The sequence below is a fragment of the Lygodium microphyllum genome, chromosome 15, assembly GCF_053477565.2.
Source record: "Lygodium microphyllum isolate KBCC chromosome 15, Lygodium_microphyllum_v1.1.10, whole genome shotgun sequence".
Classification (NCBI taxonomy): domain Eukaryota; kingdom Viridiplantae; phylum Streptophyta; class Polypodiopsida; order Schizaeales; family Lygodiaceae; genus Lygodium; species Lygodium microphyllum.
The window spans coordinates 67138289-67162791 of NC_141149.1; the positions used below are offsets into that span (position 1 = coordinate 67138289).

General features: G+C 46.1%; 1 protein-coding gene across 1 annotated transcript in view; it reads right to left on the bottom strand.

The window, feature by feature from the left end:
* Positions 1-22655, bottom strand: part of LOC148024637 (U5 small nuclear ribonucleoprotein helicase) — a 276793-nt gene extending 254138 nt beyond the window's left edge. Inside the window, exons 1-2 of the mRNA XM_087694266.1 lie at positions 22529-22655; positions 22074-22189 (exon numbers count right to left, since the gene is read on the bottom strand). Coding sequence (XP_087550392.1) covers positions 22074-22189; positions 22529-22543 — 131 coding nt within the window. The 5' untranslated portion in view covers positions 22544-22655. The remainder of the gene's footprint in view (positions 1-22073; positions 22190-22528) is intronic.
* Positions 22656-24503: the final 1848 nt, after the last annotated feature.

Genomic DNA, 24503 nt, shown 5'->3' on the forward strand with positions numbered 1-24503 from the left:
CCGCGAACTTGGTTTGCTTTCTTGAGCTCCTTACCACGAACCAAGCTCTGATACCATGTCAAGATTGTGGGAGAGAAGGAAGGAGTCTCACTTGTAGCTTTCTCACTTACACAATGGGGGAATACATACAAAGGTGAAGGCTGAAAACAGTTTTCCTCTTCTTAGTTGTATAAGCCAAAAAGAACTCTAGTACAGAGAAATAGAAGAACCCTATATATGGGTCTCAAACCAAACTCAACTAACTAAGGTGGCATACTAACTGAGCCACGAACTAGAGTAGATAAGGATAGCTGTCATCTAGCTATTATTCATGGGCGGTGTACCAACCGCATCTGCAGCTAACAAGTCGGTGACATAAATGCACAACGGTCACCCTGGCATATCACGAGTGGAGCTCGATATCTCAACACTTTGTAATCGACACAAAAGCGCAGTGACATCCTTCTTTTTAGCGAGAACCATAGACGTGCCCCATGGAGACTTACTCGGCTCAATATAACCCTTAGCCAGATAGTCCTAAAGTTGCCTAGCAATCTCGTCCTCCTCTTTCGAGCTAACCCTATAAGATTACCGAGAGAGAGGATGGCTACTAGGCAAAGTTTCAATCCTATGGTCTAAGGCTCCACGAGACAGCAAAAGTTCATCAAGTAGCTCAAACGGAAAAACATCAGAATACTCATATAATATAGAATCCAAATACTTACTTACATTTGAATTGATATTAAGATTATTATTAAAAGAAATTGAATTACATCAATCATCAAACGATTGAACTTTTTCCACGAAAAAATATAAATAGTAATAGTTGAATCGGAAAAACATTGACTAAACTCCATTGTTGAAATCATATATACATTATTTCTCGTGATCTCGAAAGATAAATAGCCCTCAATTACATAGAAACAACCATCAAGCTCCAAAAAAAAAAAAAAACACGATTTTTATAATCAATATACAAGGAGGAATATTTTTCAAAGAACCATGGCATGCCAAGAATGACATCCACATGGTCAAGGCTTATAAGTCGAAAATCCATAATTTAATGGTACTGTTGGATAGAAAGACCTAAGTATGGTACGAGTTGATCCCAATGATCCACCATAGGGCCCTTCACATATCGAACATGATAAACTTGATCAAGGGGTATCGTATGGAGCTACAATCTTTGCATCAAGCGAGATGAAATAAAATTATGAGTAGAACCATCATCAAATAAAACTATAATGTCTTGGCCATTAACACACCAAGTGACCTTTAAAAGATCATGCAAGCTACTAATGGGACTACTATTTCTATTACTAGCATTAACAAAATATTGTTCAAATAAAATTTCAAAAGAAATACCTAGACTCTCAAGAGTATTTATTGAAGTCTTGGAAGTAGACTTCATATGTTTGTTCCAGCAACACTCGTAATCATCGTGAAAATGACCCATCAAATGGCAAGCAAAACAATAGCCCTTTGAGCAATCCACTGTCCTTTTTCTTATGGAACTCCGAAGTTAGCTGAGGAGTTGCTTGGGGGGTAGATAATTTCTCTGACTTAAAGATGGAGACAGCTCGATGGAAAACCCTAGTCAACGGGCTGTCCCTACTTGCAATCAAAGTAATATCAAAGTTATTTGCATACTTATAGACATCCTCGAGCAAGTAAAGAGGATTGTAGAGCACCTCATTCTAGTAGTCTTGCCGCAATGCCTTGAGAATCATCCAAAGCCTTCGTCTTATGCAATAAATCTTTAAATTCCTAAGAGTATACATCCAACCTCTTCTTCGACATATCAAGCTTAAATAATTTTTCTAAATTTTAAATTCGATCGTTGTTTATAAAATATCTCCAAAAAACGGATTGAAAATCAACCCAAGTCACTTGCTTAGGACATAAGCCGCCTACCAAGCATATGTCTTCCCATGTAACATGATTTGTATCTACCCAATGCACTGGGCATTGTCGAATTGGTACAAATCAAAATATGTCATCCACTTGGCCAGCTATGAATCAATATTCGTCTCATCGCATTCCTTCTTTGCTTTCGTCATGAGGACATGTATTTTTAAAACCTCACTTACATGTGGATTAATTTTTAACCGCGTGGTTAAGTAAATGTTACACATGTGAGGTGTAACTAGGGTTAGAGTAAATTTACAAGCCCGGGACCCGAGGAAATCTCGGAATGTCAAAGACAAAAGTTGCTATAAGTTATGTTGCACAAATACTTGTTGGTATTTGGTGCCAGTTGTTGGCCTAGGTCATTCTTTTGGCCATTAGTGTCATTTGGTAACATCAGAGAAGTGGCGTTTAATGGTACCTATCAAAGATGGTGCAAAGACACTCCAGAATGAAAGTTACCTAGCCAATTTAATTATTGGCCAATCAAAAAAAAAAAGAATACCAAAATAATTGTAAGATTAATTTTCAGTATTTAAAGACTAAAAATTAATATTTAATAAGCTAGATAATGCTGAAACTAGGATTCGAAGGTTGCCACTTGGCAAAACTTGCCTATACAAGTAGAAAAAACGTTTTTAAGGGGCTGGTGGAGTCTATTCTTGTCATCATATGTGAGTAAAGGAGGCTATTAGAGAGCAAGGAGAGGTTGTTTATGTGATTTGCAGCCACCATAGACCAGTCCTACAATAACTGACAGCAATTTGGAGCCCTCGAGGAGCAAATGATAGCAGCCCAAGGTCCTAGTGCAAATGATAGCATACAGAAGGGCACAACAAGCTATGTAGTGGTCCTAAGTTTTTGATGGTAGCTTCCATGGCTGTTTGGCAAGGCAGTGGTCTGTCTGGCGGTCCTAAGCTGTAGATGACAGCTTCCATGGTTGTTTGACAATGCAACAACAGTAAATAACTAATTTTCTTCACTTCTTCATGAAGAAAGTCTGAATTTTCTCTCTCTTCACAATTCTCTCTCATCTCCTAGTCTTGCTCTAAAAATTACAGCATTGAGATCACCAAAGGATGAGAAATTTCAAATTTCTCTACTATAAACTCTAATTTGCAGCAAAAATTAAGGTTTAGCAGTAGCCTCAAGAAGCGTGCCAAAAATTGAAAGTTCCAAGACTTGGATTCAACAAGGCTGAAGTTGTTTTCAGTCAAATTCAAGTGGAGGGACTAGAAAGTCAATGAATTTGGGGCATTTTCCATCTCCATCAAAGCGGGTGAAGGCCAACTAATTGCCTGAATCAAGGGGCGAATCTGATTGAAGACCTACTGGTCATTTTGGACAGCAAGGGAAGTTGAAATACCGAAAGGGATTGTTGGGAGAATCCCATTGTACATCAACTTTTTCTTCCATTAAGTTAAAGAAATACCAAAAAGGGTGCCAATTTTAGGGCCAGCAAGGTGTCCATTGTAATAATCAGGGAATTACCCCCATCCACGGAAGGAAGGCTTGTTTCATCTTTAAAGGGATCAAGTTGGAACTAAAGAGACTACGTCCTCATGGCTACAAGTACAAATGGACAATGGGGAGTGGTCAACTAATTGCTACTATGTTTCCTTTACTTGAGCTTGGAGGATCACCACAATGGACAAATCTCCTTTGGACTTCAAAGAAGAAGCAGCTTCGAGATGCTACCTGTGCATGTATTTGAGTTTGAGAGAAGTTAGAAGAGCATCCTCTATATGCTAAAGTTCAATAGAAGCAAGCACATCAAAGAGAGATAGACCATGATAAGACATGGTATCCAATATAGGAGAGATTTTGAGAGAGAGAGAGAAAAGAGACGATTTTTGAGGCTTAAGAAAAGCAAGAGAAAAGAGCAGGAGAAACTAAATCATCCTCTTTTTTTTTGCAAGTAGAGTGGACAAGCATCAGGGACAAATAGAGGAGCATCTTTAGGCAAGAAGTTTGTGCTTTTGGAAAACAGGTTTGAAAGAAAGCTTAAATCTTCATGGTGAAGTTTTTATTACAAAAGAAATTTAGTATGTGGCCAATTTTTCTAATGATCACGTTTACAACCAAAGTGGCCTACCTCCCACGTAACTCCACTAGGAGGAAAATCGATCCCCCCAAGCCACGTGTCTAATGTCAATGTCCCCCCCCCCCCCCCGGGTCGATTGTCCCAATGGGACAACATTGATCACACCTCCTACGTCCCTTCACACTCTCATCAACACTTGCCACTAACAATCTACTCATGCCCCCACCTACAATCAGCGTTTACCAAGAGTCGCAAACTCTGTGATAGTTAACCCATGCCCTGACCTCTCTCTCTCTTTTTTTTTTCGTAAAAGGTAATTGTATTAATTACGAAAAAAATGTACAAGTTTACAAGATTACAAGATACACGAGGGCTCTAAGCCAACGTGTGTAAAATCCCAGTACGAAGCCACGAAAAAGGTACACAAGTCATGGCCAAGACCCAGAGGAAATTGCCATATGCCAAGGAAGTAAGTCCTCCCGAGGGAGCAAGTCCAAGTGCCGAATGAGATCTATCTACCAATGCAAGAGACCTTTAAGCCTGGCAATGTGTCTCGGTACATTAGAGGCCGAATCAAAAAGAAAGGCATTCCAAGTGGTCCAATTGTGCCAGCATCCCCAGTATCTAAAAAAGTGGAATAAGATCTTCATATGCAACTGTGGCGGTGTGGGGTATTTTGGGCGCACAAAAACCCAATCGAAAGGGGTTAGTGAGAACCCCACCACCGCGCGCCAAACCTGTGACGAGCGACCTCTCTCTCTCTCTCTCTCTCTCTCTCTCTCTCTCTCTCTCTCTCTCTCTCGTTTTTTTTGTAAAAGGTAATTGTATTAATTACGAAAAAAAGGTACAAGTTTACATGATTACAAGATAAACGAGGGCCCTAGACCAACGTGTGTAAAATCCCAGAACTAAGCCACGAAAAAGTTCCACAAGTCATGGCAAAGACCCAGAGGAAATTGCCCTATGCCAGGGAAGCAAGTTCTCCCGAGGGAGCAAGTCCGAGTGCCGAATGAGATCTATCTGCCAATGCAAGAGACCTTTAAGCCGAGCAATGTGTCTCGGTACATTAGAGGCCGAATCAAAAAGAAAGGCATTCCGCGTGGTCCAAATGTGCCAACATCCCTAGTATCTGAAAAAGTGGAATAAGATCTTCATATGCAACTGTGGCGGTGTGGGGTATTTTAGGCGCACAAAAACCCAATCGAAAGGGGTTAGCGAGGACCCCACCACTGCGCGCCAAACTTGTGACAAGAGTGACCAGATATTCTTGGTCAGGGGGCAAGAAATAAACCGGTGTCAGGCCGATTCCACAGTAGTGGTACAGAAGAAACAATTGCCGTTCGAGATTCTCTGCTTGGAAAGGGCCGAGGCAAGAGGAAGACCACAAATCATCACCCGCCAAAGAAAGACCTTGCATTTGAAAGGTGTCTTATTCAACCAGCCCTCCATCACAGTTGCCTTCCACCATGACTGAGATTTCCGCAATCCTCATACAGTATTAGCTTTCACACCAGCCATTGATGATCTTTAATGAGAAGATGATACACCTGATTAGCAGAGGCCTTTTCGAGGCTCAACCGGCCTGCAAGGTCCCAGTCCTGCCAAGGACCGGGGCAGGAAAGGGTTGCCTGCCCCGAAGCACCGACAAAAGCTGTTTCCATAAATCACGGTATCCGCGCGGGATCCTGAATAGTCTCCTAGCAGTACGAAAGGATGCGAAGACATTACGAGTGGAAAGGGTGGCATCCGCAACTGAAGTCACAGCCAAGCGGGCCATGCGATTAAATCTTGGTCTGAGCTCATGTTTGTCTTCCCATGAAAGTAATCTCGAGACTACCAACAATTCCAGTTGAAAGGAGTTAGTATGCAAGCGGTCCCCCACTGGATGCCAACGCCCCTTTTGGAGCACCACTTTCCAGGAGCCGACCAAATGCAGTAACAGAGAGGAGGAGGGACTGGAAAATCGAGAGTCTGCATTAAGGACATGCCACCAAGAGCACCGAAGACGTGTGTTACCATGCCAAAGCCCGCTGTCCTTAAGAAAATAACGGGCTATAATGGTCCACGGGTGGTGATCCACACACATAGCGTGAAAAAGAGACCAACAAAGAGCCAGCATATGAGTTTCAACATCCAAAATAGCTCCACCACCCAGGCGTTTGGGGGTACATGTATGTGCCCATGAAATCCACAAAATACCTGCATGCAATGAATCCTTCTTCCATAACATGAAACGATTGGGGCGAGTGAGAGCCTTCAAAGTAGTAGGAGTCCACGGCAGCAATGGCAAAAAATATGTGAGCATTGGTAGCATAATTGTCTGAGCCACTTTGAGGCGGACATGGAATGGCCACGCTTGCGACTTCCAATACATAAACTTAGCTGCCAGTTTCTATGAAATCCACTCCAGTAGTTCCTTTGGCAAAACATCAACCCCCAATGGGTATCCAAGATGCTTGACAATGGAGCCATGACAAACAACCTGACCCTGCCAGCCCAATGACTGTAAATCAGACTCCGTGCAACTGAGAATGGCTGATTTGAAGGCATTGATGCGAAGACCAGAAGCATGGCCAAAGAGCGTTCAAACATCTAATGCCTTGCGAATGTTGTCCTTGTCCGCACGCAAAATCATAAAGCTATCATCAGCCAGAGATTGGCTAATGAAGTGCTGTCCCAAAGGAAGAGACAATCCGGCCAGCTGCACAGAAGCCACCATTGAAGATAACATTGAAAGAACCGGGTGAGTCGCTAGGGCAAAGAAGAGACGACTCAAAGGGCAACCCTGTCTCACCGAGCGTGCAAGGACAAATGGCTCTGTAACCCCACCATTGAGCATAATGCGTGAAGAAGCCGCGCACTAATGGTGTAGATCAATCGGGACATCCGAGTACCAAAACCCATGGCAGACATAAGTTCTGCAATGAAAGGCCAGTCTAAATAGTCAAAAGCCTTTTCCAGATCCAATTGAATCAATACCACTTCCTGATTGGAGTGCCTCGCATAGTCAATAGCCATTTGCACATTTAAGATATTATGCAGAATGTTGCGGCCCTTAATGAAACCATATTGAAGAGGATGCACAATAGCTGGAAGGTGCTTGTGAAGTCAATTCGCCAGCACTTTGAAAAAGATTTTATACATCGAACCCATCAAAGAAATTGGTCTCCAGTGTTGCAACATCGACCGTGAAGGGACCTTTGGAAACAGTTTGATAAGGCCTTCTTTCCATGAGGAAGGCATGACCCCTGTTTCCCAAACTTGCTAAAACATAGCCGCCAATGGCTTCACGAACTGGGTGGCCGAGCTCTCAAAGAATTCATTGGTGAGACCATCCCAACCAGGACTTTTATCCTTAGGCAAGTGTAACAAAACATCCATAACCTCCTCCTCGCAAATATCTGCCTCCAAAGTAGTTTGCATATCAAGTGGAACCTGCTAGCGGATCAGATCATAGAAGACTGAGCGTGCATGCGTAACCTGGTTAGAAGGCGACGGAGAAGAACCAAGAAGATCCATAAAATAATTTCTGCACATATTGACAATGGTCTGCGGATCAGTGACCATACGACCTTCTGAATCCTGAAGTCTAGTCATATTTTCTCGAGCAGGAAAAGCATGCAAGGCGCGAAAGAACTTATGAGTCTGGCAAGCACTATCTTGCAATGTGTCAGTCAAGTTGTGCAGTTTGGCCTGCTGATAAGATTTCAACTGAAATACATGAATAAGATCAGCCAAACACATCCAGTGATAGCAGAAATTCATCATCTGGGGTATCCACCAGCAGCGAACGGACCAAAGCCAGTAAGTCCGTTGCGTGTCGACGCCACCGACAAATAGAGGCATGATGGATCCCATACTGCCGAGCAACCCGCTGCACATTAGAGAGCAGCCGTGCAAAGGAAGCCAAGCCCTCAGAGGCGAAGTCCAATAAAAACCTCTCAATCAATTGCTGCATATAGCCCTAAAAGATTGGATGCTTCAAATAAGACGAGTTGAAACGTAAAGGGAGTCTATCCAGCAACTGCATAAAAGGTGCAATAGGTTGTGCAAGCATCTCAAGATGGAGAGGGAAATGGTCCGACAAGGCATATTGCTGCAAGACTTTCATTTCCAGCATCTTGGGAAGAAAATCATCCCCCTGCATGATATACATTCGGTCCAACCGCGACCAGGTAGTTGCATATTGTGCGGAATGAAAGGTAAACCCTGAAGAAGAAGGGTGGAGCCAAGACCAGAGATCTTGTTTAGTACGTGAAGAGCAAAGGCATTCCATACCCGACTTTCCGGAGCATCCATTACCGAATGCCCTGAAGTGGACTGAGAAGAGTCAACACACATATTGAAATCCCCCATCAAAAAACCCCTTCTGCCAAGGGACATGGAGCTTTGCAAAGTCTTCCAAAGATCCCGTCAAGATGCAGGGTCATTCGGAGCATAGAGGCCCAGCAACCATAAAATCTCTCCTTCAAATAAAACTTCGATTACCACAAAGCGGGCCCTATACATCATTTTTAATAAGAACAGGCTGGTATTTCTCATGGACAATCATAAGCACGCCCGAATAGTGCATAGCACGTGTCCCTGCATAAAACAGGCGAAAGCCATGGCAATCCACAACTTTTCTTGCTTCCCCGTGACTTTTGTGCTCAACCGCACACGACATCCCACTGGTTCTCATGCAAGACAGTCCACATGGCATGTTGCTTATGACGAGAACAAATGCCTCGCACATTCCACGTGGCTATCTTCATATATCTTCAAAAAAGAGAATCAAGAACGAGACACCTGTTGCCTCGATTTCACCTTTTCCGCAAGAGCGTCCAGGACACCTTCATCCAGAAAATCAGCTAACACTGCAAACAAATTCTAGTGGCCCGCTTTAGAGGTAGATGGAATATCCACTGCCTTGGGAGTGGAACGGGGATAACGACGATCCCAGGGTGTAATCACATTCCCTTGAGTATCAAAAGCCAACTTAGCGGGTGGGCTCTTTGGACCGTCGGTATAGACTATCCTAGTAGACTGATTACGGGAGCAGAAGAAACCATAGTACACGCAGCGTGCTGTGAAGAGAACATTTCTTTCCTGCGCATATACGTGCGCACGGAATCCTATGAAACATTAGGCCCAGAATCCGCCAGGCTTGCATCCAACTTTTTACCTTTTTTGAGACGTGTCTCGAGCCAGTCATTGCTACGGGAATCCAAACCCAGGACCTGTTGTTTACCTTTATCCACAACATTAGGTGGCTGGGGGGCCTCCTATGCCGGAGCATCAAGCACCATGTCATCCTTAGGTAGCACAACATGTGCATCATCTGAAGACGGTTGTCTCTCTGGGCATTCGGCCATAAAATGCCCCAATTTTCCACACGAAAAGCAGTGTCCTGCAAAGTTGCCCCATTTCAAGCGAAAGTGCAAAGGATGCATGCCAGAGCAATTGAGACGAAGCCACGCAGGCCTTTTCCTGGCCATGTCCCATAACATGCATAAATGGTTTCGATTCATAGCCCTTAGGCTTGGGGGAACCAGCACCGTTCCCACAACTACCATCACATCCTCTAACAATGGCCAATAGACTGCCGGACAATTTTCCACTTCAACCCACACTGGGCATTCACATTGAAGCAGGCGCTGAAAGTCTGCCATAGGGCGCCATGGCACAACATGGACCAAGCGGCGATCAAAGAACAATGGCAACTTGGACAGGAGCTTAGCCCGATGTGTCTCTGATTTCAGCAGCAGCTCATAAAAGCTGCAGGGTCCAAGAAAGATCTCCTCAACACATTTCCCTTGTAATAAATGGTGCAGCCACTGGCAGATATGGGAAAGCACTCGGATCCGGCCAGTGAAGAAAAGTATAACTGCATGGTCATAAAACACCGAAAAAGACCGCAAGACTGATTTCGGGTCCACCGTGGCTTCCAGCACTTCATCTGCTCCCGAGTCACAAAAAGCTTCATGATTATGCTGGACGAAAATCGCCAAGCAAAGTATTGGCAAATTCCAACAAATGCTCCCAGTCAATCTCCTGAGAATCCACAAAATCAGAGGCAACCTACGCATAGGAACGTTCCGGAGGACCCATTATCTCGTCGGAAGTATGCTTGGAGCGTTTGCCAGCAGGCGGCAGGCCAGAACCAGAACGCATCTCCTCCGTGCAAGGGACCATATCCTCTGGCTCCTCTGTATTAGAATCAGGACCAAGGGCAGCCACCGTCTGCTCGATAAAAGCCATATCCAGGCCAGCCATGCTACTGGCCTCTCTCTCTGTCAGGGCGCGCAGCCAAGGGCGACGTCGCAGGTCTGCAGGGCAGGTCAGCCGATGTCTCAGGTTCGCAGGGCAGGTCCGCAGGGCAGGTCCGCAAGGCAGGTCAGCCGACGCCACAAGTTCAGCAGGGCGGGTCAAACGAGGGGCCAGGCGGGCGCACCGACACAAGGAATCGCGGGGCAGGTCGTCATGCAGACGCAGGGACCATCAGACAGGGAAAACGGCTGAGACGTGCGTACGGGGGCTCGCAGATGATCAGGTCAACGTTGAGCAAGGTTCAGACGGGGCGCGAACCAGGGTGGACCAGGGCGGGCGGGTCCGAGCGGGCGCTAACAGGCGCGAACAGGCGAGGACGAGCGCGAACAGGCGCGGACGGGCGCAGACAGGCGCGAACGGGCACAAACAGGCGCGGACGGGCACAGACAGGTCCGGCGGCAGCGGCGACAGGCGCGGACGGGTCCGGCAACGGCGGCGACTGGCGCGGACGGGACAGGCGACGGCAGCGACTGGCGCGAACGGGTCAGGCAACGGCAGCAACAGGCCAGACGGGCGCAGAAAGGACGAGCTGACAGAAGGGTTCCAGTCTCGCTCCCACCATCGCACTCCGTTCTCTCTCTCTCTCTCTCTCTCTCTCTCTCTCTCTCTCTCTCTCTCTCTCTCTCTCTCTCTCTCTCTCTCTCTCTCTCTCTCTCTCTCTCTCTCTCTCTCTCTCTCTCTCTCTCTCTCTCTCTCTCTCTCTCTCTCTCTCTCTCTCTCTCTCTCTCTCTCTCTCTCTCTCTCTCTCTCTCTCGCCCCGTCAGCGCCCCATCATCGCCCATCTCTCCTCGCCGTCCGTCCCTCGTCCGAGTTCAGCCCTCGTCCGAGTTCAGCCCTCGTCCGAGTTCCCCCCCCCACTACAATCTCGTCCGAGTTCCCCCCACATTCGGACATCTCTTGTCCGAGTCCCGCCCTCGTCCGAGTCCCCCCCACAATCTTGTGCGAGTTCCCCCCACAATCGGACGCCCCCCTCTCCACGTGACCACCCTCCCCGTCCATACCGCCCGAGCCGCCGGACCATGCACGTCAGCCCGCCCCTACCATCGCCCTCCCTGCTCTTCCGACAAGAACAATTGCCATCTCTCCTCTCTTCGTAGCAGCCACCCCCCACTCCCCCGCCCTGCTACAGGCCTCCCTCGCACCCCGGACTCAGCACCCATATCACACCACCCAAATTTTCAGCCACCTCCCACCACCGCCCATCACGCATCCGCCACCACAATGAGGCCAGATGCACACATCCCCTGAGCAAGCCCAGGAACCATGAGGAAGGGATGGGCTCGAGCAAGACATCCCCGTCACCAGGCAACCGCACAAGAGGGGAGAAAAATGAGAAATACTCAGCGATTAGGAGCAGCATTGACAAGGTGACAAACTACCACACAAGGAAAGGCATGGAGGCCCTCCGAGATGTATGCAAGGCGCATGACCAAGACATCAGCAACATCAAGGAAATCATGGTAGCAATGTGCGCAGAAACTACATACCAAATCAAGGAGGAAATAAGCACGAAAGTGCAAGACTGGAAGAACGAAATCTACGCCGAGATCGCATCACACTTCACCTCCTGGAAGGTGGACATTGAAACGTCCCTCTAGGAGAGAAACAGGGTGATCGAAGAACTGAGGCACGAGCTCGATGAATATAGAAACCAGCTGGAGCTACTCAAGGAGGAGGAAGGAGAAATCACTGAAACAATGCCCACCAAGGTGCAAACCGAGATCAACGAGCTGAAGACACAAGTAACAAAGGAGCTCAACACATGGGCGAATATAGTGAAACAAGCACAAGCCGAAGTGGCCGAGAACTCCAAATGGATTGAGGTAGCCAAGAAGTCACCAACAAAAAAGGAGGAGTTTGTGAACGCAGCACTGGAGGAGGAGAAAAGGAGAAAGCTTAGAGCGCTCCACATCCGGGTAGTCGGATGGAAGGAAGGGGATAGCCCCCTGGCAAACGCCAAACAGATATGTGAAAAGCTGGGAGTAGCGGACCCTCAAATAGTGGAGAGCGCATGGCGCGTAGGGAAAGACCTCACCAAGGGAAGGCCTCTTATCCTCAAATTTGCCAACCTAGAATCCAGACGAGCCTTCCTCTCCAAAAGGACAGCTCTAAAAGGGGAAAAAGTCTACCTGGAGGATGACCTCACACCCGCACACGTGGCACACCGTAAAGAATGCATGCCACAGATCCTGGAGGCTCACAAAGCGGGAAAATGGGCAGTATACAGAGATGGTCGTGTCATCATCACAGATAAATGCCAATGACGGGGCGCGGCCTATGAGACCCACCTGAGGTTTGCAATGTGGAACTGCAACGGAGCTATGAAAACACATGCAGGATTATTCCAGGAGACTTTCACCGGCAAGGACATCGTCCTCTATACAGAAACCCACCAAAGCCCAGGCACCTACTTACCAGAAGTGAGGGGATATAGATGGGAGACGGCATGCCGCCCTAGAACCCGAACAAAAGGAGGGACCGGAGGGTCCGGAGGGGTGGCTGTGTTGTACAGGGAGGAGTTACAGCCCACGGTGCAAGTCATGCGGAAAGATGAGGAAGCCCAGTTCATGTGGATCCGGATACACACAGATCGCCCCCGAGACATATACATGGCGGTGTGCTATTTCCCACCAGCACACTCCCCATATGCATCACCGAAGGGTGAGTCACCATACCTACCACTGTACGAAGATATCATGCACTACTCCAGCTTGGGGGATGTCATGTTGGCCGGAGACTTCAACGCACGCACAGCACAAAGGCAGACCCCCTTCTTCGAGAGCGAAGACCACATGTACAAAGAGATCGCACCGGAGGAGATAGGACTCAACCGGGCATCACAGGTTACAGCTGAATGCACCGAATATGGTGAACACCTACTAGCGTTAGGGGGGGCACACGGACTAGCCGTCCTCAACGGTCTCGACAGATGGCCCAGGTCGGAGGCCCTCACATACTTCCCACACAAGCATGCGGCCAATTACATCGGACGGGGGGCACATGGAGCACCCACACAAAAACTGGGAGCAAGCAAAGTGGACTATATCCTCGGCCCTCTATCACTTATCCCCGTCATCCAGTCCTTTAAAATATCACCTCGCCCACTCGCAGTGGCTGCCGATCATGCCTACCTGCAGTTTGACATAACCTGCAGGTATGACCTAATCCCCCCAACAAGCAAACCCCCCCCCCCCCAAAGATTCCCCACGTACCACTTTACCAGGCTAACGGCGAGCGCATACTCCAACCATCTCTACTGGAGCCTGCAGGAAATGGACCCCCACGCACCCCTGGAGGAGGTCACAGCACAGTTGACAGGCACACTACACACCTCGGCTGCCGAATACTTCCCCCACACATCCCCCCACTCCACCCCTCCGAACAAGGAGGTCCCACAAAACAGTTGGTATTACGCAGAGTGCAGGGAAACCTGGCTCCGTCTTCAACAGGACGAAGCACGGGGAGTACACACGCATAAACAGGCACGCTTGATCTTCCGTCGTCTAGTGCGACGGAAGAAACGAGCCTACCTCTCCAAAGTGGAACACAAATTCTACCAGATATTCTTAGGACAGGACAGCAAAGAGGCATGGAAGGAGTTTCAGGAACCCCGAGCCCAAACACCCACCATCACCTCCCCGGACACTTGGCACGCATATGCAACCTCACTATACCAAGTACCCAAGCAGCCCCAGCTACCCCGGCCCCCAGGGAGCAGACCCAGATCATCCACACTCTTCAGCACGGGGCGGGTTCGGGACGCCATTGATAGACTCCAAAATGGCCGTGCCCAAGACCACGAAGGCTTGGTAGCAGAGCATTTGACCCATGCCAGAGACATACTGGCACCTCTCCTAGCACACATGTTCAACAGAGCCCTATGCGAAGGCTTCCCTGCCAGCTGGTCAGCCAACACCATAATACCTATCCTGAAGACCGGAGACCCCATGGTTCCCACGAACTACCGAACAGTCATGGTTGGCCATGTGCTAGCCAAGCTCTATGGATCCATACTGGACCACGAGCTAAGCAAGTGGGCAGAGCAACATCAACATCGGGCGGCAAGACAAGCAGGGTTTAGGAGGGGTTTCTGCACCCTTGACCATATCCTCACATTGAGAGCCATCATAGAGGAGGGCAGAGCACACGGAAGACGGGTGTACTGCTGCTTCGTGGACTTCCCCAAGGCCTTTGACACAGTCCCACGAGCGAGGCTCATGCATAGACTACAGGAACTAGAGGTCCCAACCGAAATGCGATGGGGGATAGTGGCACTATACGAATCGGTAACGGGCCGAGTCCGGGCACCAGGAGGGCTGTCAAAGGAGATAACTAGCACCATCAGAGTCAAGCAGGGGTGCCCACTCTCACCCACCCTATTTGGCCTCTACATTGATGAGATCTCAGAATATATAGATAGATTGGGCGAGGAGGGATCGAGCCTGGGAGAGACACTGATACCCATCTTACTATATGGGGACGACATAGTCCTCATCTCCAACACACCTGAAGGGCTACAGCGCCAACTGGACGCACTACAGACCTTCTGCCAAGACAAAGACCTAACTGTGAACCTGGGGAAAACCAAGGTCATGGTGTTCAACACGTCAACCCAATGCCTCCGACGGTCGGTACCCCCCTTCACATACGGCGGAGAGACCATGGACGTGGTCCAAAGATACGTCTATCTGGGGACTACATTCTCTGGACCGAGATTTACCCTGAGAAAAGCAGCAGAAGATAGACTAACCCGAGGCTATGCAGCCCTCGGGTCAATGGAGAACCAATGTGCCCGCATACAATTCCAGGAACCCCGGACAAAGCTCTGGATTTTTGACACCTTGGTCACACCAGCCCTCCTATACGGGGCTCCCATATGGGGGTCCAGTCTCTACCACACACGGAGGGCCCCACAGGACCAGCCACTGCCTAAGGAGGAGGCCACCTATGAGGGATGGGAGCAGATGGAGAGACCCTTAATACTTATGATCTCACGGATGATCCGAAGCAAGCCCTCCGTACCGCACGAGATCATCCGCGCAGAGCTGGGGGCACCGCCCCTCGTGGCTGAGGCCCTCTTCCAGACCGTGACCTTCTTGCACCGAATATGGGACCTGCCCCGGCACCGGTACCCCAGACTCGCCCTGGAGTCATCCAAACAGCTAGCAACACAAGGGGACACTGAGTGCTGGTATGCCCGAACAGAGACTTGGCTACGGCTCCATGGCCTGCACATGGACCACCTCCCCCCACTACAATACAGTCTAGACTGCCCACACCTGGAGCTCAGCCGAGAGGAGGTGAATTGCATCATCAGAATGGATATCATCCAGACAGACACAACCAGGACATGGGTGACCCCCACGTCGGAACCAGGAACCAAGAAGGCTTTCTATCGAGAACACTTCCTGCACATCTCCCCAGATGGCTTCATCACCTGCCCAAGCTACATGGACACACACCTGTCCCACGGGGTCAGAAGTGCCATCGGACAAATCCGCACATCCTCACATCAACTACGAGTCGAAACGGACAGATACAGGGCCAACCCCCTCCCCCCAGAAGACTGAATCTGTCAGCTCTGCCATCTCGAGCCAGAGACAGAGGAACACTATATCTGTAGATGCCCAGTGTACTACGAAATCCGGGGACGCTTCCACTGCCTATTCAGTTAAGCATTCTCCTCCAAGGTGATGGAATTCAAAGACCGGAGATGCCTAGGGCTCTTTCTACTGGAAATACGACGCCACAGAGACCACCTCCTACGAACCACGGAGCAAAGACAAGGAGCCACCAACCAACGCACACTCAACGAATTCTACCAAATGCCAGCTACCCTCCCCACCACCGAGCCCCCACCAAACCCACCGGCCTCCCGACCCCGGGGGACCACCTTAGAAATAGCCACAGCGAGAGAGGCAAAGCCTGGCGCCCACCGGCCCCCGTCCCCGCAGAAGACACATGTCGAAGATACAAGGGATACTACGCCGCCACCGAAGGGCCCTGCCCAGCCGCTTTAGTCTCTCCATGTTAGACCGACCCATGCAGGACATCCTAGGATGAACACTCCAGGAGCAATTCCACACCGCAATGGGAGTACCTCTAGACTGTATCCAGTCTAGATATCATTTTGTACCCACTCAATTTAGTTCAACATAGCATAAACATTAGCTTCACTGGGACTTTTGAAATCTCCCTGACATCTTGTATGCAACGTTTTGGTCTCATAGGCCAACTTGGCCTGTTGTAGACGTTAATATAACTCTCTCTCTCTCTCTCTCTCTCTCTCTCTCTCTCTCTCTCTCTCTCTCTCTCTCTCTCTCTCTCTCTCTCTCTCTCTCTCTCTCTCTCTCACACACACACGCACACATTCCAACAGTGCATCAACTGAAGACGAGTACCAATTCGGTCACTAAAAAACGAGTGACATTTCTCTATCCAAGATCTAACAGCCTATGTGTCTCTCTATAAAAGAAAATTTGTTTAATTACAATCTCTCTCCCCCCAATAACCACATTGATTGTAATACCCCACAAAACATTTCATCTTAACATTGATGATTAAAACAATGCTAACATTAAATGTTGAAGGCAATGCTAACATTTAATATTGCATTAACATTAAAATTAATAATCGCATTAACATCAAATGACAATTCATTAACATTAAAGGTTAACTCAACAAAATTATAGCCAATTAAAACTCTGATGCCTATCCGCGCTATAAGATTTCGACATCGAACGATGGTCTGCCATTGCCCTAGAGTAGCAACTCCCCGAACTCAAATTATCATAACTGCCAAAAAATTCTTGTGCACAAGCATCGCTTTAATGCAAAACCAAGCACAAGTACGAAACAAAAAATGTACCTTGCTCTCATACCCACCACCCGCAACACGTACCCCCTATGCACACTTCTCCTACCAGCGGTGTCCCATACCACCCTTGACAAGATAAAAGTGTACCTGTCAAGCATGAACCATTACGGTTCCATGACCAAAAGTAGTTTTGTACACATCATCAAATCTCACATCCAATTGTAGGTTTACACTCTGATACTAATGAAACATCCCCCTAGGATCCAACCTACACACAAGACACGACACAAGCCTAATTGAACATAAAAAAGGAACTGGACATCAGACTCACCTCCCAGCCGTAGAGCCAAACAGGCTCACCCTCGAGCCTGGGAGCTAGCAGCACTCCCAAGTCATGCGGTTAAATTTTGGTCTGAGCTCATGTTTGCCTTCTCAAGAAAGTAGTCGCGAGGCTGCCAACAATTCCAGTTGAAAAGAGTTAGTATGTAAGCGGTCCTCCGCTGGATGCCAACGCGCCTTCTGAAAAACCAATTTCTAGGAGCAAACCAAATGAGCAAGCAGGGATGAGAAAGGACTAGAAAACCAAGAGTCTGCATTAAGAACATGCCACCAGGAGCTCCGAATTTGTGTATTACCATGCACAAGCCCGCGATCCTCAAGAAAATAACCGGCTATAACGACCCGCGGGTGATGATCCACGCACATGGCACGAAAAAGAGACCAACGAAGTGCCAGCATATGAGTTTTGGCATCCAAAATAGCTCCACCACCCATGCGTTTCGGGTACATGTATGCGACCAAAAAATCCATGAAATGCTTGCATGCAAGGAATCCTTTTTCCATAACATGAAACGAATGTGCTGAGTAAGAGCATTCAAAGTAGTAGTAGTCCAAGGCAGCAATAGCAAGAAATATGTGAGCATTGGCAACATGATTGTCTGAGCCACTTTGAGGCGAACATGGAAGGGCCAGGCCTGCAACTTTCAATACAAAAACTTAGCTGCCAGTTTCTGTGAAATCCACTCTAGTAGTTGCTTTGGCCGAACATCAACACCCAAAGGGTACCCAAGATGCCTGACAATGGAACCACAGGGAACAACCTGTCCCTGCCAGCCCAATGACTGTAAATCTGACTCCGTGCAACTGAGAATGGCTGATTTGAAAGCATTCATATGAAAACCAGAAGCATGACCAAAGAGCGTCCAAACATCTAATGCTTTGCGAAGATTGTCCTTGTCCGCACGCAAAATCATAAAGCTGTCATCAGCCAAAGATTGACTAATGAAGTGCTGTCCAAAAGGAAGAGACAATCCAACCAACTAAGTAGAAGCTACCATATAAGATAACATCGAAAGAACCGGATGAGTCGCAAGGGCAAAGAAGAGAGGGCTCAAAGGACAACCCTGTCGCACAGAGCGTGCAAGGACAAATGGCTCGGTAACACCACCATTTAGCATAACTCGCGAAGAAGCCGCAGCACTAATGGTGTAGATCAAGCGAGACATCCGAGTACCAAAGCCCATAGTAGACATAAGTTCTACAATGAAAGACCAGTCTAAATAATCAAAAGCCTTTTCCAAATCCAATTGAATCAATACCACTTCCTGATTAGAGTGCCTTGCATAGTCAATAGCCATTTGCACATTTAAGATATTATGCAGAATGTTTCGGCCCTTAATGAAACCATATTGAAGAGGATGCACAATGGCCGGAAGATGCTTGTGGAGCCGATTCGCCATCACTTTGAAAAAGATTTTATACATCGAACCCATCAAAGAAATTGGTCTCCAATGTTTCAACATTGACAGCGAAGGAACTTTTGGAAGCAATTTGATAAGACCTTTCCATGAGGAAGACATGAACCCCGTTTCCCAAACCTGCTGAAACATAGTCCTCAATGGTTTCACCAGTTGAGTAGGAAAAACCTCAAAGAATTCATTGGTGAGACCATCCCAACCGGGACTTTTATCCTTGGGCAGGTGTAACAAAACATCCATAACCTCCGCCTCACAAATATCTGTCTCCAAAGTAGTTTGCATATCAAGTGGAACTTGATTGCGGACCAGATCATAGAAAACTGAGCGTGCATGAGTAACTTGATCAGAAGGTGAAGGAGAAGAACCAAGAAGGTCTAGAAAACAATTCCTACACATATTCACAATAGTCTGAGGATCAATGACCATTCGACCTACTGGATCCTGGAGTCTAGTCATATTTTCTCGAGCAGGAGATGCATGTAGAGCTCGAAAGAACTTATGAGTCTGACAAGCACTATCTTGCAAATTCTCAGTCAAATTTTGCAATTTGGCCTGCTGATAGGATTTCAACTGAAACTCTTTAATAAGATCAAACAAACGCATCGCCAGTGGCAGCAGAAATACATCATCTGGAGTGTCCACCAACAGAGAACGAACCAAAGCCAATAAGTCCTCCAATGCTTGTCGATGCCGCCGACAAAGAGAGGCATGATGGATCCCATACTACCAAACAACCTGCTGCACATTAGAGAGCAATCGTTCAAAAGAAGCATTGCCCTCAGAGGCGAAGTCCAATAAAAATTTATCAATCAATTGCTGCATATAGCCCTGAAAGATTGAATGCTTCAAATAAGACGAGTTGAAACGCAAAGGGAGTCTATCCAGAAATTGCTTAAAAGGTGCAATGGGTTGTGCAAGCATCTCAAGCTGTAGAGGAAAACGGTCCGACAAGGCATATTGCTGCAACACTTTCATTTCCAACATCTCAGGAAAAAAATCATCATCCTGCATGATGTACATGCGGTCCAACCGCGACCATGTAGTTGCATACTGCGCAGAATGGAAAGTAAACCCTGTAGAAGAAGGGTGTAGCCAAGACCAAATATCTTACTTAAGTACAGCAAGAGCAAACGCATTCCACACACAACTTTCCAGAGCGTCCATCACCGAATGCTCTGATGTGGACTGTGAAGATCCAAAATCGAACATGTAGACAAGCAAGGTTCAAGAGAGGATATTCCATACTTGACCATATCCTCACACTCTGAGCTATCATTGAGGAGAGCATAGGGAAGACGGATGTATCATTGTTTTGTGGACTTCTAAATTTTTTATACACTACTACAAGCTAGGCTCTTGCAAAGATTACAAGAGTTGAGAGTCTCTATTCACGTGCAATGGGGTGCCCTAGCATTGTATGAGTCTGTCACACTCAATATCTCTGAGCTCCAAGAGGGATGCCAGAAGAGATCGTAAGGCTTCAGCACTATTAGAGTGCAGCAAAGTTACCTCCTTTCACGCACTCTCTTTGGGCTATGCATTGATGAGATATCAAAATATATTGATAGATTGGGAGGAAATTGACCTAGCCTTGGGGAAGTATTGATACTTATACTACCATATACAAATGATATTATGCTTATCTCAAACACCCCAAAGGGGTTGCAATATCCTCCATGCCACATGAGATAGTTAGTGCAAAGATGGGAGTACTATCTATTGTGGCTAAGGCCCTTTTCCAAACAGGAACTTTTGGGCATAGGCTTTCGGGCCTTTCAAGCCAAAGATACTCTAGACTTGCTCTAGAGTCATCTAGACAACTAGCACTACAAGGTGACACTAGGTGTTGATATGCTCGGAAAGCACATGGTTGCAACTACATGGACTACATATAGATCACCTTGCACCTCTACAATACAAGTTGAATTCTCCTTTCTTATAGATCAACTAAGAGGAGCTCAACAAGATCATCAAGAACAACATTATTCAACTACATGCAACCACGACTAGGTTGGCACCCAACGAAGATCTAGGGACCAAGATGGCTTTCTACCGAAAGCATCTTCTACTTAAATCCCCCAATGGTTTTGTGATCCAACCGAGATACATGGACACATATCTGTCCACAAAGTATCGTGTGCCATTGGTTAGCTTCACACATCCTCACCCCAATTACAAATAGAAACCGATCACTATGGAGCAAATTTCCTTCTCCCAAAGGGCTAGATCTACCAAGTTTGCTAGATCAAGCCAAAGACTAAGGAGTACTACATATATAGATGTCCAATGTTCTATGAGGTTAGAGGGTGTTCCCATTGTCTATTTCAAGATGGATTCAAACCACTATCAAGGGTGATGGATTTCTTGGATGAGTGTTGCCTTGGACTCTTCCTTTTGGAGTTGCGTCATCATAGAGATCAACTCTTATAATCCAAAGGGAGTTGTCTTGGGGATTCATGGCAACTCACCCTTACTCACTTTTTCATAGCTACAACTACACCTAATCCCTTAAAGCATAATCCAAACTAACTAGTGGTTCCACCACAGGGAGGCACCTTGGACCAAGTTATCGAGAGATGCAAAGTACGTCGCCCACAGCCCACCAATCCACATTGGAAGGACATAGACAACATTGGTATGTCATCAAACAACTCTACCTCAACGTTTCAACCCATCCATGTTGGATGAACCCATGATGGATATCTTGGGATGAGATGATCCCCATATCAGTCCAACATTGTATTAGATCCCTAGTGCTTTATTTAGTAGTTTCAGCTATTTGTTGTTTCCTGACTAAATGTTTTCTTTTAGATTACTTTTTTTTTTTCCAAAACATGTGGCAGCTTCTTTGAACTTCAAATGTGTCTATTTTTGTCTCATAGGCTGATTTCGCCTTTTGTGGACATTCATACCTCTCTCTCTCTCTCTCTCTCTCTCTCTCTCTCTCTCTCTCTCTCTCTCTCTCTCTCTCTCTCTCTCTCTCTCTCTCTCTCTCTCTCAGCCCATTCCATGTTTAATGGTTGTATAATCACTTTCACTACAAAAAGTCAGAAGTTCGACCATGAAGGATATGATAACAGTATGGAGTCAAGAGAACAGCCAATCTTTCTCCTCTAGTCATGGGGAAACAGCAAAGCTTCCTACTCACTTCTCATACACACCACACACACGTATTTTGGACTTGTGATTCATTGAACTACACCAACAAACACACTCTTCCTACATCCATTCATGCTACCAACTCTTTTTTAATGCCAACCTTTTCTCTCGCTTGCTTTCCAAAAGCTTTTTCCGATCCAAATATGCTTGCTCAATGTCATGAATGTTGTTACAATTGTTACTAAAGGTTCTCAAAGTCGTGGATAGTCGAGGCACCTGCAAGATACACAAAGCATGTCAAGATCAATAAATCATCAGGCAGCATGCATGAGAAAGATCCAATGGTGAAAGACTAACACAGAGTGTTAAGGCCAATAATTCAAGCGCAACATGCATGAGAAAGACACAATCCCACGACCAAGCTGATGCAGCTAAATCGTTCATGCAGCATTCCGGAAATGATTGCAAATGGTACAGAGACAACCATTCTCCCAGGATCAATGCGCAAATTCATGTAGACGACTCATCAAATGTTTGTAAAGAAGGAAACACGCTGAGATATGCTTGAATCGATTACAGCGACGTAAGACTAGGAAAGGAACGCAATCTTCGTACCTGTAGCACGGCCATGGCGTGCTGATGGAGGAGCAGCAAAGAAAGAGAGAGTGCCGGGCAAGCATTCGACGTAGCAGGCGTGGTCTGCCCGCTCGACAAAACAATCCCAGTGAACCTTTTTACAGGTGCATATACATATACATTTATATTTATGCATGTATATTCACATTTGTGTATATACACACACACACACATATCTACATTTATTTATTATTTATATTATATTATTAGGAAGGTTATTGACCTCTCCATGTGGCACCATGCTGAGGAGAGATTGGATGAAGAGGAGAGAGTGTGGGAGTCAAGACTTGCAAGTGTGCATGGGGAGCCAACCGAGAGCATGAGAGAGATTATGTGTGTGGGTGTGTGTTTCTATGTGAGTGAGTTAAAGTTTATTGTAATGTTAATCTAAAACCTTCTCAATAGTCAAATCTTTTATCTACCTATCATCTATTCCATATACCATTCTATATATTAAGGAAATATTATTCTATATTTTAAGGAAACATTTTTTATGTCACCACGTGGCACCATATTGACAAGAAATAGTGGATGTAGAGATACCCAGCCAAAGTTGAGTGAAGAGGGGAGAGAGTGGCAGTCAAGACTCGGGCATGCCAAAGAGAGTGGTGGTCAAGACTCAAGCACACCCCCGTAGAGCCAAGCTGAGAGAGAGAGAGAGAGAGAGAGAGTGTGTGTGTGTGTGTGTGCGTGTTTTACAAAATTGATTTAAAATGTGTGTAAAAACGTATTAATAGTCCAAGATAGTAAAAAAATAATGTTACCAGTTTAAGATGCGAAAGAGAGTGGTAGTCAAGACTTAGGTACGCTCATGGAGCCACACTGTGTGTGTGTGTGGACAAAACGAATTGGTTTTTATATGTACGTAAAAATGCATCAATAATCTAAGGTTATTATAATCTAATGTTAATTATTAAAATTAACATGTAATAATATAACATTTTCTTATCACAAACTTTTCTAAGTACTTTTTTAATATTAGAGTACATTTCAATATAAAATGTTAATACTAATTAGAATGTATATTGGAATACAACTTTGACGGCTTGACTAAGAAAGTAAACTAAAGGATTAAAGACATCCTAAGATCGTAATCTAGTAGAGAACCGAGAAAGTATATCAAACACCAATCTCTTGAAGAATTCACCTATAATGCTACCTAGTTTTGCATGGGCAAGAATACCATACATCTATAAACTTTTCATATTCTACTCTCAAGATGGACGCATCCAAAGCTATGCTGAAAGAAATGGACCAATAGATTCAAGCTATTTAACAAAGTATCAAAGCTCTCCAAGATTAACAAAAATGTAAGGATTATCTCTTAGTGCCAAGAGAATCTAGGTATTGAGCACCTAGTATGTATTATGAGGAATATTGCATCCCCTTTTAAAGGTGCTTTTAGAGAGATTCCCAAGAAATCAATCCTACTCATCCACAATAGGGCTATCAAGGGTCACATGGCCTCTTGCAAACACTTGCGATAATCTTCAATGGAAGGCAAGGAATGATAGGCTTTTTGGAAGTGTTTGGGTTATGAGGTAGAAATCTAGAGTTAAATCTACTAGTAGTAAAACTTTGTTGTAAAAATTAACAAGTGATAAGTTAATGCTAATCATAAGGCTTGCAACTTTTTTTTAAAGCTAGCACTCATTTATAGTGAATTGCCAAGCTTGTTGGTGAAGTATGATCAATCCACAAAGGGGAGAAAGCCCAAAGCTTTGTGGAAAGCTTCAAACTTCTCATGAGGCAAAGCCTTTGTTGAAAATATCTGCAAGGTTGTCTTGTGTTGGCACATATACTAAGCCAATAGTCTCTCCCCAACATAATGATAATGCACCTCGATGTACTTTCTATGTATATGGAACACTAGATTCCATGCAATTCCTAGTATGCTCTAATTGTCATCGAAGATGGTGGTGGTATATAACTATCCAACAACCAATTTACAAAA